Genomic DNA, 13,024 nt, shown 5'->3' with positions numbered 1-13,024 from the left:
GAGGGATTTTGCAGGGTTTGGGGCTAACCCTCAGGAGCCTATGCCAGCTGTGGAATCTATTGTGGCATTGGGGAAGTCCATGGGGTTGGAGGTTAGTGGGGAGGATATAGAAGAGTTGGTGGAGAACAATGATGAAGAACTAACCACTGATGAGCTGCAAGAGCATCTGCAACAGCAAGAGGCCACAATTGAGGAAATTGCTTCAAAGAAGGGGAGAGAGAAATTGAGGAAGTTGCCTTCTTCAAAGATTAACCCTTTCAGGGTTTCGGCCATACTAGTACGGCTTACGCACCAGGGTTTTTGACCTACTAGTACGCCTAAATTCTAGCGCCCTCAAATCTAGTGAAAGCTGGTAGGTCTACATATGAAAGAATGGGTCTATGTGGTCAGTGTGCGTGGTATAAAAAAAATCCTGCAGCACACAGTGCGTAATGAGAAATTTTTTTTTTTACAGTGTTTTTGGATTAAAACAGCGACTTTGCACTGTATTTTTGTATGGTATTTATTGTTGTATTCTAGTTTTCCTGGTCTCGTTTTATAGAATGGAAGACATATTAAGATAAGATTTCGTTTGGATTTTTAACCCCGGAGGGTTAGCCACCCAGGATAACCCAAGAAAGTCAGTGTGTCATCGAGGACTGTCTAACTTATTTCATTGGGGTCCTTAATCTTGTCCCCAGGATGCAACCCACACCATTCGACTAACACCCAGGTACCTATTTGCTGCTAGGTGAACAGGACAACAGGTGTAAGGAAACGTGTCGTAATGTTTCCACCCACTGGGAATCGAACCCGGGCCCTCCATGTGTGAAGCGGCAGCTTTAGCCACCAGGCCACCCAAGAAATTGAGATGATTTTGACTGATTTTATAAACAAAACTACCTTGAAATTGAGCTCAAAGTAGCAGAAATGTTCAATTTTTACCAAAGTTCAAAAGTAAACAAATCATGCTATGCGTCCAATACACGTCAACTGGTGAGTCTAATATTCTTTCACAAGTGCGCTGATATTATTTATACAAACCATTACTGATACCATTTCTACACCAATGCAGTAGTCTGCATAACAGTAAATCTTCTATTTTTTTGTGAGAATAAAAATTCAAAGTGGAAAGCAAAAGAATGTGAGAGGGGCATGGGGACATGACTAATGAACAGAGAAAATGTTATTTTAGTGCCAGGAATGTCTTTCTTGTTTATTCTGGACCCTATTCGGAAATTGGCATCTTTTGAAATTTGTGCGAAATTGGCAAAATTGATAAATTCTGACCACTGTATTGGATAGTTGAAACCGTAAATGGGTGGTTTCTTGCACTCATTCGATAGAAAAAATGGAGTTCTAGCGAAACAGTTATGATTTTTGTTGACAAGTACACTGGAGTTGGCTGAAAATAGGGCTCAAAGTGGGCAAAATCGCCAATGCGTAAACATCATCGAGACCGCTAACTTCGCGAGAGCATAATTCCGTAAGTTTTCCATCAAATTTCATATTTCTGGTGTCATTATGATCAGGAAAAGATTCTCTATCTTTTCATAAGAAAAAATAATTTTTTTTTTTTTAAATTTGGCCGACCCTGAGAACAAGTCTCTGAGAGAGCCTGTAGACCCTGAAAGGGTTAAGGAAATGTGTGCAAAGTGGGTTGAACTGCAAATCTTTATTGAAGAAAATCACCCTGACACAGCTATTGTAAGCCATGCTGGTGACTTTTACAGTGACAATGTTGTGAACCACTTCAGGGAAATCTTAAAGGAATGCGAGGTACAGAGCTCTCTGGACAGATTTTTGGTGCAACAGAGGTCCAGTGACTCTCAAGTTGTTCCCAGTGGTATTAAAAGAAGAAGGGAAGTAACCCCGGAAAAGGACTTGCTACTTAAAGTCCTTATGGAAGGGGATTCCCCTTCCAAAAAATATATACACCATCATCTCCCCTCCTCCCAACCCATCACTCATCACCACATCTGCAATAAAGGTAAGTGTCATTTATTCTTCATTACACCATGTATTGTGCATGTATCCTTCTGTTTGTGTGTAGGAAAATGTATATTTCATGTGGTAAAAATATTTTTTTTTCATACCTTGGGGTGTCTGGAACAGATTAATTTGATTTCCATTATTTCTTATGGGGAAAATTAATTCGACTTACGATAATTTCGTCTTACGATGTGCTCTCAGGAACGGATTAATATCGTAAGTCGGGGGTCCACTGTACAGTGGAATCTCTACTTACAAGTGCATTCACATACAAGTTTTCCAGATACGAGCAGCTTCTCAGTCGATTTTTTGCTTCCAGACGCGATCAAAATTTCCAGATGCCAGCGGGCCTCAAGGGAGGTTGACACTGGTGAGGGGGATCTTGCTCTTGATCTAGGGAACTGGATCTCAGTTGTTTGTTGGACTATCTTATTGAAACTCAGGCAATGTATGATGAAAAGATGCTTCTTAACGTACACCAAAAATGAAAGAAACCGGACACTAAATAACGGAGTTCACTTCTCAGCCATTAGCCTCCCCTTAGCGGTATATTTTTGTATGGTTTTTGTGGTTGTATTCTCGTTTTATTTGGTCTCATGTGATAGAATGGAAGATATACTACAAAAATAAATATGATTTTAATTGGTTTCACGATGAAAAGTACCTTGAAATTGAGCTCAAAATAGCAGAAATGTTCGATTCTTTGGCGACATCATGAGGTAGCAGTGGCAGACAACATGAAGCAGCAGTGGCAGACATCATGAAGCAACAGTGGCAGACATCATGAGGTAGCAGTGGCAGACATGAAGCAGCAGTGGCAGATATCATGAGGTAGCAGTGGCAGACAACATGAAGCAGCAGTGGCAGACATCATGAGGTAGCAGTGGCAGACAACATGAAGCAACAGTAGCAGACAACATGAAGCAGCAGTGACAGACAACATGAAGCAGCAGTTGCAGACAACATGAGGCAGCAATGGCAGACAACATAAAGCAGAAGTGGCAGACATGAGGTAGCTGTGGCAAAGTGTAGTATTAAGAATGTAGCAATTAAGTGTAGCATTAAGAGTGTAGCAATTAAGTGAAGCATTAAGAGTGTAGCACTTATAAGTCACTCTGACTTTTTTGGGTTATCCTAGGTTCTCTACACATGTAGTCAGGAGCAGGAATGGCCACTGTGATGGCCCTATAAACCCCAACAACAATGGCTGCTGTCACCACCACTAGCCACATACCTAATGACATGTATTTTATTCATTCTAGTGTATATATCATGTTTGTGTTATTAATATGGTTTACTGTCATATTACATGAATTGTGATAGATAAATAAGCTATAGAGTTGATATTAGGGAAACTATTAAAGTATTTTCTCATGCCTGGAATTCCACTGAAACAAATTAATTCCATTTCAACTAATTTAAATGAGGAAAATTGACTCTACAAATGAGCAAATCCAGCAAAACCTCTACTTACGAGTTTCGTAATTAGAGGTTAAACTGTATTGTCAAATTTTCAGCATTATCAAGTTATAAATGAAAACTCTGAGTTATAAATTGAGGCAACCACTTAAAAGTATCCCTTGAGGGATACCTAATTAAGAGCAACTTAATTAAAAGTCTGCACTATCATGTGCAGAATGACAGTGAAAAACATAGAAGTAGAAACATGTAAAGAAACCCTCCATTTAATGGACTTACTGGGTGAAGCAGGTAACCAGTAATGACAATTGTGGTAGACTGAGAAGAGATTGTTCAGCTGTGACTGTAACAATAATGGAACATTCTGTAACCTACAAATTTGGTCCACTGTTTCCAAATCATTTGACCCAGCGGATTTTGTTCTGTATTTCTAAAGTCCGTTACATGGAGGGTTTGCTGTATTATTCAGTGAGTTCCACAGATCTGACACTCACCTGTGTGGCTCCAGTTGTTGTACCCATCTGCTAGTGGACGAGCTACGGGGGGGGGGGGCAGAGGATATTATTCACCAGCAGGATGAGGGAGGGAGGTACTATTAATATACGTTAAGATGGGTGTTAATCTCTAGTAGGGGTGAAATTCAGAGGGATAGTCATCTGTAATGAAGCATTTTTTTGGGGGGGTGGGGGGAGGGGTATAGGTGAGGTTTTATCTGTTAGTCTCCATCAAAAAGGGTGTTAATCTCTAGCAAGGGTGAGGTTCAGAGGGATAGTCACCAGCACGGAATCAGTGTAGAGGGATGTGCTATTAGTATCTGTCAAGATGGGTGTTACTCTCTAGCAAGGGTGAAAATCAGAAGGATAGTCACCTGCAGGAAAGCATTATTTTTTTTTGGGGGGGGGGGGGATAGGGAAGGTACTACAAGTATCCGTCAACACAGGTGTTAATCTCTACCTAGAGTGAGATTCAGAGATGGTCACCGACAGAGAAACAATTTTATAGGAAGAGCAAGGTGGCTGTCAGCAGGTATTAACATCAATCCATCCTTTCCTGCAGAACTCAAGCATCTGATGAATTAATCTTGTTTTCTTTGGTAACTGAAAATAAAGAAGACAACAATAAAAATGTGCAAAATTAATTGAATGTGAATGCTATATACATTTATATACCCATTTCTTTTTTAAATATTAGCTCTTAATCAAGTGACCTTCATTCTGGTGCAGTGTTCTTGATCCAGGAAAATGTTTCACACCAGATTAACTCCGATTCCTAAACTGACGTGTGATGCATACAGGTTTAAGATATTGAAATTTTGCACGTGACATCACAAGTTATTTGTTTTCCATATTGAACGTGAAACAGCATTGACAGCCACATACCCATATCCATCATCTTTTTAAGTCTCTCTACCCCTTTGGGTTTAATGCTTAACATTAACTATTAAAGGCATAGAAATAATAATAATATAAAGCTTATTTTGCTGTTGGGTGTAGTAATCAACAAGGTAAGCGAATCTAATACAGTGGACCCCCGGTATTCGATATTAATCCGTTCCTGAGAGCTCATCGAATACCGATAATATCGAAAACCGAATCAATTTTCCTCATAAGAAATAATGGAAATCAAATTAATCCGTGCAAGACACCCAAAAGTATGAAAACAAAATTTTACTACATGAAATATTAGCCCTTAAATGGTCCAAATTATATATACGTTTTTTCAACATCTTTAAGTATGTAAAAAAATGTAGATCTACTTTTTTAGCACTACGAATTTGAACGTCAATCTGTTTGGATCGTTTAAGGGTTAAGTTTAATGCAATAGAATAATTACAATAACAATAAAATAATTGACACTTACCTTTAATGAAGATCTGGTTATGAATGATGGGATGGGAGGAGGGGAGAGGTGTTAGTGTTTAGAAGGGGAATCCCCTTCCATTAGGACTTAAGGTAGCAAGTCCTTTTCTGGGGTTACTTCCCTTACCACCCTTTTATTATTTATTTTTTATTTATTATCACAATGGCCGATTCCCACCAAGGCAGGGTGGCCCGAAAAAGAAAAACTTTCACCATCATTCACTCCATCACTGTCTTGCCAGAAGGGTGCTTTACACTACAGTTTTTAAACTGAACATTAAAATGGTATAAAATACCGACAGGTTGTTAGGTAAGACACATATGCAACAGTTAGGTATCTTTATTATGAAACGTTTCGCCTACACAGAAGGCTTCTTCAGTCAAGTACAGAAAAGTTGATAGAAGCATAAGATACTTGAAGACGATGTAATCAGTCCATCACCCTTAAAGTTTTGAGGTGGTCAGTCCCTCAGTCTGGAGAAGAGCATTGTTCCATAGTATGAAACAATATTGTTTCATACTATGGAACAATGCTCTTCTCCAGACTGAGGGACTGACCACCTCAAAACTTTAAGGGTGATGGACTGATTACATCGTCTTCAAGTATCTTCTGCTTCTATCAACTTTTCTGTACTTGACTGAAGAAGCCTACTGTGTAGGCGAAACGTTTCATAATAAAGATACCTAACTGTTGCATATGTGTCTTACCTAACAGTTTTTAAACTGCAACATTAACACCCCTCCTTCAGAGTGCAGGCACTGTACTTCCCATCTCCAGGACTCAAGTCTGGCCTGCCGGTTTCCCTGAATCCCTTCATAAATGTTACTTTGCTCACACTCCAACAGCAAGTCAAGTATTAAAAACCATTTGTCTCCATTCACTCCTATCAAACACGCTCACGTATGCCTACTGGAAGTCCAAGCCCCTCGCACACAAAACCTCCTTTACCCCCTCCCTCCAACCTTTCCTAGGCCGACCCCTACCCCGCCTTCCTTCCACTACAGACTGATACACTCTTGAAGTCATTCTGTTTCGCTCCATTCTCTCTACATGTCCGAACCACCTCAACAACCCTTCCTCAGCCCTCTGGACAACAGTTTTGGTAATCCCGCACCTCCTCCTAACTTCCAAACTACGAATTCTCTGCATTATATTCACACCACACATTGCCCTCAAACATGACATCTCCACTGCCTCCAGCCTTCTCCTCGCTGCAACATTCATCACCCACGCTTCACACCCATATAAGAGCGTTGGTAAAACTATACTCTCATACGTTCCCCTCTTTGCCTCCAAGGACAAAGTTCTTTGTCTCCACAGACTCCTAAGTGCACCACTCACTCTTTTTCCCTCATCAATTCTATGATTCACCTCATCTTTCATAGACCCATCCGCTGACAAGTCCACTCCCAAATATCTGAATACGTTCACCTCCTCCATACTCCCTCCCTCCAATCTGATATCCAATCTTTCATCACCTAATCTTTTTGTTATCCTCATAACCTTACTCTTTCCTGTATTCACCTTTAATTTTCTTCTTTTGCACACCCTACCAAATTCATCCACCAATCTCTGCAACTTCTCTTCAGAATCTTTGAGAAGTTGCAGAGATTGGTGGATGAATTTGGTAGGGTGTGCAAAAGAAGAAAATTAAAGGTGAATACAAAAAAGCGTCACAAGTACTATCACCAATCATTGCAACACTCTTTAACAAATCCATTGAATCCTCCACGTTCCCTACAGTTCTCAAAATAGCAAGGGTCACCCCGATCCATAAAGGAGGAGACCAAACAGAGTTGAATAACTATAGGCCAATATCCAATTTACACCCTCTCTCAAAAATCTTCGAAAAATTAATTCATAAACGAATCTACTCCTACCTCATCTCCCAAAACATTCTCAACCCCTGCCAATTTGGATTCAGGCCTAATAAAAATACTAATGATGCTATTATACACATGCTAGAACATATATACACTGCAATAGAGAAAAAAGAAGTCCCACTGGGGATCTTCATTGACTTACGTAAAGCTTTTGATACAGTTGACCATGACTTGCTCCACGTAAAATTGTCACACTATGGTATTAGAGGGCACTCCCTCAACTACCTCAAGTCTTACCTCAGCAACAGAAGCCAATATGTGTACGCAAATGGGGCAAGCTCTTCCGCACAACCAATTACAGTTGGTGTCCCACAGGGAAGTGTCCTTGGCCCTCTTCTCTTTCTCCTATACATAAATGACCTACCAAATGCTTCGCAATTACTCAAACCCACACTTTTTGCAGATGACACTACATACATCTTCTCTCACCCGAGCCCAGTCACGCTAGCCAATACTGTAAACACCGAATTACAGAAAATATCTACCTGGATGAGGACTAGCAAACTTACACTAAACATTGACAAAACCTACTTCATTCAGTTTGGTAACAGAGCTACAGATGTACCTCTTAACATAACAATAAACGGATCACCTATCACAAAGCTAACAGAGGGAAAATTCCTAGGAATCCACCTCGATAATAGACTCAAATTTTATACACATATGCAACAAATTTCTAAGAAAATCTCCAAGACTGTAGGCATACTATCGAAGATACGGTACTATGTTCCACAGTCAGCCCTCCTGGCCCTTTATCACTCTCTTATTTACCCCTATCTCACCTATAGAATTTGTGCATGGGGCTCAACAACAATTAACCATCTCAGACCACTAATTACCCAACAAAAGGCTGCAGTTAGAATGATAACAAATTCTCACTACAGGCAACACACTCCACCAATATTCAAAACACTCAACCTACTCACCATACAAAACATCCATACTTATTATTGCACCTATTACATACATAGAACACTTAACTCTGATATTAACCCTCCCCTCAAACATCTCCTTGCCAACCTCAACAAAACACATGACCATAACACAAGGCACAGATCACTCTTTGATGTTCCTCGTGTCCATCTCACGCTATGCAAAAACTCAATGCACATAAAAGGCCCTAAAATCTGGAATTCATTACCTGTAAATATAAAAGAAACACTACCTGTTTATAAATTCAAGTCTCTTCTCAAAGATCACTTACTCACTCAAAACCAAATAAATACTGAATAACTGAACCTTATAAATTGTATATCCTATATGTTACTCACAATTATATCACACAAATGTTAAACCTAGGACCCAATCTAACTTTATTATTTTTTTAAATACACTACCTAACAGAATGCTCCATTCGACTGAATGTACAGCAATGCAAGCAACCATATGACCTGTCTTTGTAATACTCATTTGTGCTTTATAGTTATCTGTTTACAATAATGTTTTATCACTGATTTCATCATTGCTTAGTTAATCTTAAGTTAATTTTAAGCCAGCCCGTAATGCTATGCATATAAGTGGCTTTGGCATGCTGCTCTTACCTGTATTTTTTGTACCTCTGTTTGTATGCTTAAATTACTAAATAAATAAACCCTTAAACGGTCCAAAGAGATCGACGTTCAAATTCGTAGTGCTCCAAAAGTAGATCTACTTTTTTTTACATATTTTCAAATATAACAAAAAAAATGTAGATAAAAGTTTTTTTACACGTTTTCAAATGTAAAACAAAAGAGAAGATCTACATTTTTTTACATACTTTCAGATGTTGAAAAAACGTATATATACGTTTGGACCATTTAAGGATTAATGCCTCTAGGACCAGCTTGAGAGTCACTGGACCTCTGACGCACAACAAATCTGTCCATAGAGCTCTGTACCTCCCGTTCCTTTACGGTTTGTCTAAAATGGGCCACAACATTTTCATTGTAATAGTCACCAGCACGGCTTGCAATAGCTGTGTTAGGGTGATTTTCATCCATAAAGGTTTGCACTTCAACCACTGTGCACACATTTCCTTAATTTTTGAAGTAGGCACAATGGATTCCACAATTGGCATAGGCTTCTCAGAGTTAGCCCCAAACCCTTCAAAATCTTTCTTAATTTCCATACTAATTCTCACCCTTTTTACCACAGGGTTGGCACTAGAAGCTTTCTTGGGGCCCATGGTGACTTATTTTGCAGAAACAAGCACCAAATACAGTGATAATATGGATAATATGGAATGTACCGAATGTATCCTTAGATGCGCGCACGCTGGCTGGCTTGTAAACACTGGCACACACGGGGCAGTTCAGGCCACACGTGGACAGGTCTTGTATGAATTGTATCGAATACCAGGTTTTCAATCGAATACTGAGGAAATTTTTTTGCGATATAATGCATCGAATACCGGATTTATTGAATACCGATGCCATCAAATACTGGGGGTCCACTGTATTCTGAAGGTTTCCGAAGGATTTTGAGGGACAAAAATGAAGGAGTTCCGTCAAGGTGGTAAAACTAGGACTTGACATAACGTGCCCTTCAAGTAAGCTAACATATACCACTGACCAGTTTAAAGTTTTTACCCATCCTCGCAATCCAGCCTGAGGCCAGGATCCTCTGTTGATTACCTGTTTAACCCACTGTTGCTGACAGCGGCCTGCTGGCCCACACACTGTTGCTGACAGCAGCCTGTTGGCCCACACACTGTTGCTGACAGCGGCCTGCTGGCCCACACACTGTTGCTGACAGCGGCCTGCTGGCCCACACACTGTTGCTGACAGCGGCCTGCTGGCCCACACACTGTTGCTGACAGCGGCCTGCTGGCCCACACACTGTTGCTGACAGCAGCCTGCTGGCCCACACACTGTTGCTGACAGCAGCCTGCTGGCCCACACACTGTTGCTGACAGTGGCCTGCTGGCCCACACACTGTTGCTGACAGTGGCCTGCTGGCCCACACACTTGCTGACAGCAGCCTGCTGGCTCACACACTGTTGCTGACAGTGGCCAGCTGGCCCACACACTGTTGCTGACAGCGGCCTACTGGCTCACACATCCATCAGTGATTGATCTTACACTTGTTGGGGGTAGAGGCACTTTCCTCTTGTCATGGTGCTGGTAAAGGACTCTTGATACAAGAATATGGAGCAACTCTTCCTTTCCTCAGATCAAACCTGATTACCTCTCATGCACCATATGATAACCCAAAGTTTAACATTAAGTGAACACCATTATTACTGTATTATTACATAGAAATATATAATGCATATGGGTTTATTTCCTTTTTTTAATAGATTATATTTATGGGGAAGCACTAAACTTGTAGGGACCATACAGCACCTGATGATGAACTTGAAGTAATCAGATATGATCCATGAAAGGGAAGGTAGCTTCAATTCCTTTGGTATATATTAGTATTTACTCTTCAGTAGGAATACTATTGGTTAAGAACATTATTATCCTACTTATTTTTTTTTTTTTTTATTATCACACTGGCCGATTCCCACCAAGGCAGGGTGGCCCGAAAAAGAAAAACTTTCACCATCATTCACTCCATCACTGTCTTGCCAGAAGGGTGCTTTACACTACAGTTTTTAAACTGCAACACCAACACCCCTCCTTCAGAGTGCAGGCACTGTACTTCCCATCTCCAGGACTCAAGTCCGGCCTGCCGGTTTCCCTGAATCCCTTCATAAATGTTACTTTGCTCACACTCCAACAGCACGTCAAGTATTAAAAACCATTTGTCTCCATTCACTCCTATCAAACACGCTCATGCATGCCTCCTGGAAGTCCAAGCCCCTCGCACACAAAACCTCCTTTACCCCCTCCCTCCAACCTTTCCTAGGCCGACCCCTACCCCGCCTTCCTTCCACTACAGACTGATACACTCTTGAAGTCATTCTGTTTCGCTCCATTCTCTCTACATGTCCGAACCACCTCAACAACCCTTCCTCAGCCCTCTGGACAACAGTTTTGGTAATCCCGCACCTCCTCCTAACTTCCAAACTACGAATTCTCTGCATTATATTCACACCACACATTGCCCTCAGACATGACATCTCCACTGCCTCCAGCCTTCTCCTCGCTGCAACATTCATCACCCACGCTTCACACCCATATAAGAGCGTTGGTAAACTATACTCTCATACATTCCCCTCTTTGCCTCCAAGGACAAAGTTCTTTGTCTCCACAGACTCCTAAGTGCACCACTCACTCTTTTTCCCTCATCAATTCTATGATTACATTGATTATATCCATAATACAATATGAAAAAATGTCTGGTCCCTCTCTGTAGGACTATCAGTACACCATATTTTAAGAGATGTCCTATTACTGGAGATACAGAAATCAATTCCATCGATGCTTCCCCAACGAACACTTACTGACGTTGATACCTGGAAGGAATTCCGAGGGTTAACACTTCTGCGGCCTGGTCCATAATCAGGCCAATGGTGGATCAAGGCCTGATCAACCAGGCTGTTACTGATGGCCGTACACAAACTGACGAACGAACCACAGCCCGGCTGGTCAGGTATGGACCGTAGGTGTCTATCTAGCTTCCACTTGAAGATAGCTAGGAGGTCTATTGGTTATCCCCCTTATATATATGCTGAGAGGCAGCTGAGCAGTCTTGGGCCCCTGACACTTATTGTGTTGTTTCTTAGCGCACTCATGGCGCCCCTGCTTTTCACTGAGGGGATGTTGCACCAGCTGCCGAGTCTTTTGCTTTTGTAGGAAGTAATATCCGTGTGCAGATTTGAGACTAGTCCCTCTAAAATTTCCAAGTGCATATTATCATGTATCTTTCTTGCCTGCATTCAGTCGTCAGTGTTCAGTGGTCAGTCGTCACGTGAGGTCACAGACCCTGAGCTGCTTGGGGATTAGCGTGGACGGTTACAAAGCATGGCTTGCTTCTACAGTGTTTTAAAAGCTGAGGTTGGAGAGTTGAAGGAGGAGGTCTTGCTTCTCCAGGAGGAGATTAGGAGGCTGAAGGTCCACCTCAATGGGCCTGGGAGAGAGTGTGAGGTGGTTGGAGATGTGGGGAATGAGGCTTCTAGCAGTGAGGTGCAGTCTGTCTCTCACTGTGAGGAGGCTGTAGGTGGGGTGGTAGCAACGGCTACCAGCAGTGAGGTGCAGCCCAGCACCTGCTACAAGTGGCGAGTTGTTCACAGTAAAGGGAGGCGCATCAGAGTAAGGAAAGTTAAGAGTGCAGATCTGAAGGTAGGAAATCGCTTCTCTGTTCTCCAGGATGAATGTACTTCAGTGGCCAGTGAAGGTAAGGGTACTACTGCCCCTGCTAATGAAGGTAAGCGCATTCTTGTGGTTGGTGACTCTCAGGTAAGATATGTTGATCGTGCTTTTTGTAATAGGAAGAAGAAGATGAGAGATAGAGTGTGCTTCCCTGGAGCTGGTGTTGGGGACATTGTCAACAGACTGGATAATATCATGTCAGGTAATGGGAACAAGCCCATTATCTGTCTCAGTGCTGGTGGAAATGATATTGGGAAGGGTAGGAGAGAAGAGCTGCTAGATAAGTACAGGTCAGCTATAGATTTCATTAAGTCTAAGGGAGGGATCCCAATCATATGTAGCATCTTGCCTAGAAGGGGAGTAGGAAATGAATGGTTGTCTAGGGCAATTGGTGTAAATTGCTGGCTAGACAGATACTGCAAGGAACTTGCAATCCCATTCATTGACAACTGGAACAACTTTTATGGCAAACATGATATGTATGCAAGGGATGGGGTTCATCTCTCTGGGGCAGGGGTGGTAGCACTTGCAGACTCGATTGAGAAGGCCATTGGTGAAATGCCTATGATTTTAAACTGATGGAAGATAGAGGTATGGGTGTGTGTGGGAAACAAGCAGGTTGCAACACTAGGGTTGGAAACAGTAAATGTATAA

General features: G+C 41.6%; 2 protein-coding genes across 8 annotated transcripts in view; one reads left to right on the top strand and one right to left on the bottom strand.

Annotated features, from left to right (window-relative positions):
* LOC128693861 (uncharacterized) overlaps positions 1–13,024 on the top strand; it is a 383,960-nt gene that overhangs the window by 89,093 nt on the left and 281,843 nt on the right. The window lies entirely within an intron of this gene.
* Positions 1–13,024, bottom strand: part of LOC128693120 (ankyrin-3) — a 358,860-nt gene that overhangs the window by 281,193 nt on the left and 64,643 nt on the right. For 3 of the 7 annotated variants that reach the window (XM_070081932.1, XM_070081926.1, XM_070081969.1), the window contains exon 2: positions 3,885–4,487. The exons of 1 other annotated variant lie outside the window; for it this stretch is intronic. In XM_070081932.1, the coding sequence (XP_069938033.1) occupies positions 3,885–3,911 (27 nt within the window). In that variant the 5' untranslated portion in view covers positions 3,912–4,487. Of the gene's footprint in view, positions 1–3,884; positions 4,488–9,745; positions 10,347–13,024 lie in introns of those variants that run through there. 3 more of the 7 variants (XM_070081946.1, XM_053782599.2, XM_070081954.1) reach the window with 3 other exon arrangements.

The sequence above is a fragment of the Cherax quadricarinatus genome, chromosome 6 (genome assembly GCF_038502225.1).
Source record: "Cherax quadricarinatus isolate ZL_2023a chromosome 6, ASM3850222v1, whole genome shotgun sequence".
NCBI lineage: Eukaryota > Metazoa > Arthropoda > Malacostraca > Decapoda > Parastacidae > Cherax > Cherax quadricarinatus.
This window is presented reverse-complemented; position numbering and strand designations above follow the sequence as displayed.